The sequence below is a fragment of the Myotis brandtii genome, unplaced genomic scaffold (assembly GCF_000412655.1).
Source record: "Myotis brandtii unplaced genomic scaffold, ASM41265v1 scaffold572, whole genome shotgun sequence".
NCBI classification, from domain to species: Eukaryota; Metazoa; Chordata; class Mammalia; order Chiroptera; family Vespertilionidae; genus Myotis; species Myotis brandtii.
Window position 1 is genome coordinate 67,476 of NW_005370144.1, and position 2,720 is coordinate 70,195.

Here is a 2,720-nt window from a genome sequence, read left to right on the forward strand (position 1 = left end):
GGCCCCTGGCTGTGCAGGCTGACGCTCTAACCACTGAGAAAACAGATCTGGGCTCCATGTGATTCACGTTGATTCAGAGTTCCCAGAGAGCCTCTATTTTTTGCCCAAAACCTATCACTTCAGGAGCTGCACCTAGTCAAGCCCTGCAGGGAGACAAAGAGCTGAGGACAGCACAGCCGGTGTCGCTCATTGGGTTGAGCAGCGACCCATCCACAAAGAGGTCACCAGTTCCATTCCTGGTCAGGACCCAGGCCCAAGTTGCAGGCTTGATTCCCAGTAGGAGGTGTGTAGAGACAGCCAACCAATGAATCTCTCTCATCACTGATGTTTCTATCTCTCTCACTTCCTCTCTGGAATCTATAAAAGTCATTTAAATAAGTAAATAAATAGATAGCTGAGGACAAAGGGAGGAGGCAGCTGAGCCCCAAGGTCCGGGGCCTGATGCCACAGGGGTGGGTGCTCCCTCCAGGCAGGGGAGCTCTCCCTCTGCCCCCCTACCTCCAGCTCCCGCCTGTGCACCAACACCTCCACACGCTTCTACTCTGGGCTTCCCCCTGTGCTGGGCCCAAGGGTGACACAACTCTGCGGGAAGAAGGGGAGAGGGCACCGAGGCAGAGGTGCGGGAGACACGGGATGAGCCCTCCTCAGAGGCACAGCAGGAGGGACAGGCTGACCCTGGAGGCTGGGCTGACACTGGGCTGGTGGGCCCAGGCCCTGGGACACTGTGACTGCTTTCTTATGTGGGGCTCCAAGCTGCCAATCACAGCAGAGTCCGTCCTCCCTGACTCTGGGCAACGCCACAGCAGCTGGGGGCCAAGGGACATTGCTCAGAGGACACCCGCGGGCATGGGACCATCTCCCTGAGTGTCCCGGGGCCCTGCCTGCTGTGCTCGCTCACCCTTTTGTACCGAATGTCCTGGAGCCCCTCCACTGCGACCCAGGCGTCCCCCTCCTTGACCTCCACCTCGTAGCACAGGTATGTTTGCTTCTCCCTTTTGTTTCGGAAGTTTCTCTTGAAGGTTGTTTGTTTCATCAGGGGTCTGTGGACACAGGCAGGAGAAAGCAAGGAATGGGGCTCCTCTGGGGATCACCCCGTTCTCCTCCCCTCTGCACCCACATCCCGGCTAGACCCACAGAGGATGGACGTCCACTCACTTCTCTGGGGACACCTAACCGCCCTCTCTGACCCCTTCGGGGGCTCCTGGGGAAGTCAGCCTGTCTCTTTTGTCAGGGTCCCCCCGGGAGCAGTGCACGGGCTCAGAGCTCTGAAGGGGCCTCTCCTGGCATCACCGTCCTGCCCTCGTCCTGCTGACCCAGCCCTGCCAGGTGCAGCCCAGTGGCGCTGTTTCCTCTGCTCTTCTGGGTTAACCTGAGCCACATGGTGCATCAGGGGAAAGGGTGGCCCCATCGGGGAAAAGAGATGCCAAACTAGTCTTCTCAAATAACTCATGACATTTCCCTTCTCATCATGAAAACAATCATGTCCTTTACAAAAACCAAAACATAGATCTGAATGTGACCTCCTAGGGCCTCAGTGCAGAGCAGAAAGAATAGAATTCCTGGGAGACAGAGAGAGAGAGGAGAAACAGGGAACCTCAAGGGTGACCCCCAGATTTTAGCCTGGGACCATGGGAGGCGGGTAGGACAGGCCAACAGGGTATCAGCTGAGGGGTCCTGGATATAGAAGGGCCATCAAGAGAGACGGAACAAGCAGGGGGTCCCCTGGGGAGAAGGCAAGTCCCTTCAGGGAGCCAGGAGGAGGGGATCAGAAGCAGGGCTGCTCCAGGGGCCAGTGGTACCTGCCACCACGTGCTGGGTTGTCCTCCATGTCTCAGCTCCTTCACTTCCTTGCTGGTCACGGCCCGTCCTCCGTCTGGGACGCTTTAAGGACTGAGGTGCCTTATATGCCATCAGAGCACCTGGAACCTGCTGAGCTGGCCCTGCTGCGCCCCACCCCTTCCCTAAACTCAAGACACTCATGCCAACCACATTGAGTCATAGGAGAGGGAACTTTTCTGCCCAAATGTCTCATCCTGTGCCCTCAGGGGCAAGTTAGGTTTTGATTTCTCTGTTCTGACAAAGGCCCTCCCTGGACTGACCTGGGCCAGTGAGGTCCTAGGAGGTGGGGTCACTCTGGGCAGCACGGCACAGCCAGGCAGGAGGCGAGAGCGCAGATAAGAGGACAGGCGCTCCTACCTGAGGAGGGTCCGGGTACGGAACACGGAACCCCCACAGGACAGGCCCCGGGTGCCCATCCCTGACTCTCCTGTAGCCGCCAGTGCAGGGCATGGCCGGGCCCAGTGCAGGGACCTGCGGGGCTGAGCCAGGAGGGAGACTCTGCCCTGAGGGGAAGGGCAGGGCAGGACCAACGTGAGCTGAGCTCTCCTTAGGAGCCACCCTGTAAGGGAAGGAACTGGACTCAGTGCCTTTGTCCACCCATTACACAGAGGAGAACAGAGAGGCTCCCAGCAGGGCTGGGCCAGGATGGCCTGGGAACAGAGGATGCAGGGTGTGCCCGCCTCAGGAAGGGGCACCGCTCGTCCTCTCCACCCCCAGCCTCGATGAACGGGGGAAATTGTGTTCCAGGCTCAAGTGTGACCTGAGCCCCAGCTGGTAGAGTTTGTCCCAGAGGGGATGCCCCTCTGTCCCACTGACTGTCCATCCGGCTCCTCTCAGACCACCCTGTGCCGGCCCCACGCTCCCTCCCAGGGGACGTGCCC

At 59.3% G+C, this 2,720-nt stretch overlaps 1 protein-coding gene across 1 annotated transcript in view; it reads right to left on the bottom strand.

Annotated features, from left to right (window-relative positions):
* The window catches only part of LOC102253539, a 17,128-nt gene extending 14,873 nt beyond the window's left edge, over positions 1 to 2,255 (bottom strand). Inside the window, exons 1-2 of the mRNA XM_005878701.2 lie at positions 2,197 to 2,255; positions 1,807 to 1,873 (exon numbers count right to left, since the gene is read on the bottom strand). Coding sequence (XP_005878763.2) covers positions 1,807 to 1,873; positions 2,197 to 2,255 — 126 coding nt within the window. The remainder of the gene's footprint in view (positions 1 to 1,806; positions 1,874 to 2,196) is intronic.
* Positions 2,256 to 2,720: the final 465 nt, after the last annotated feature.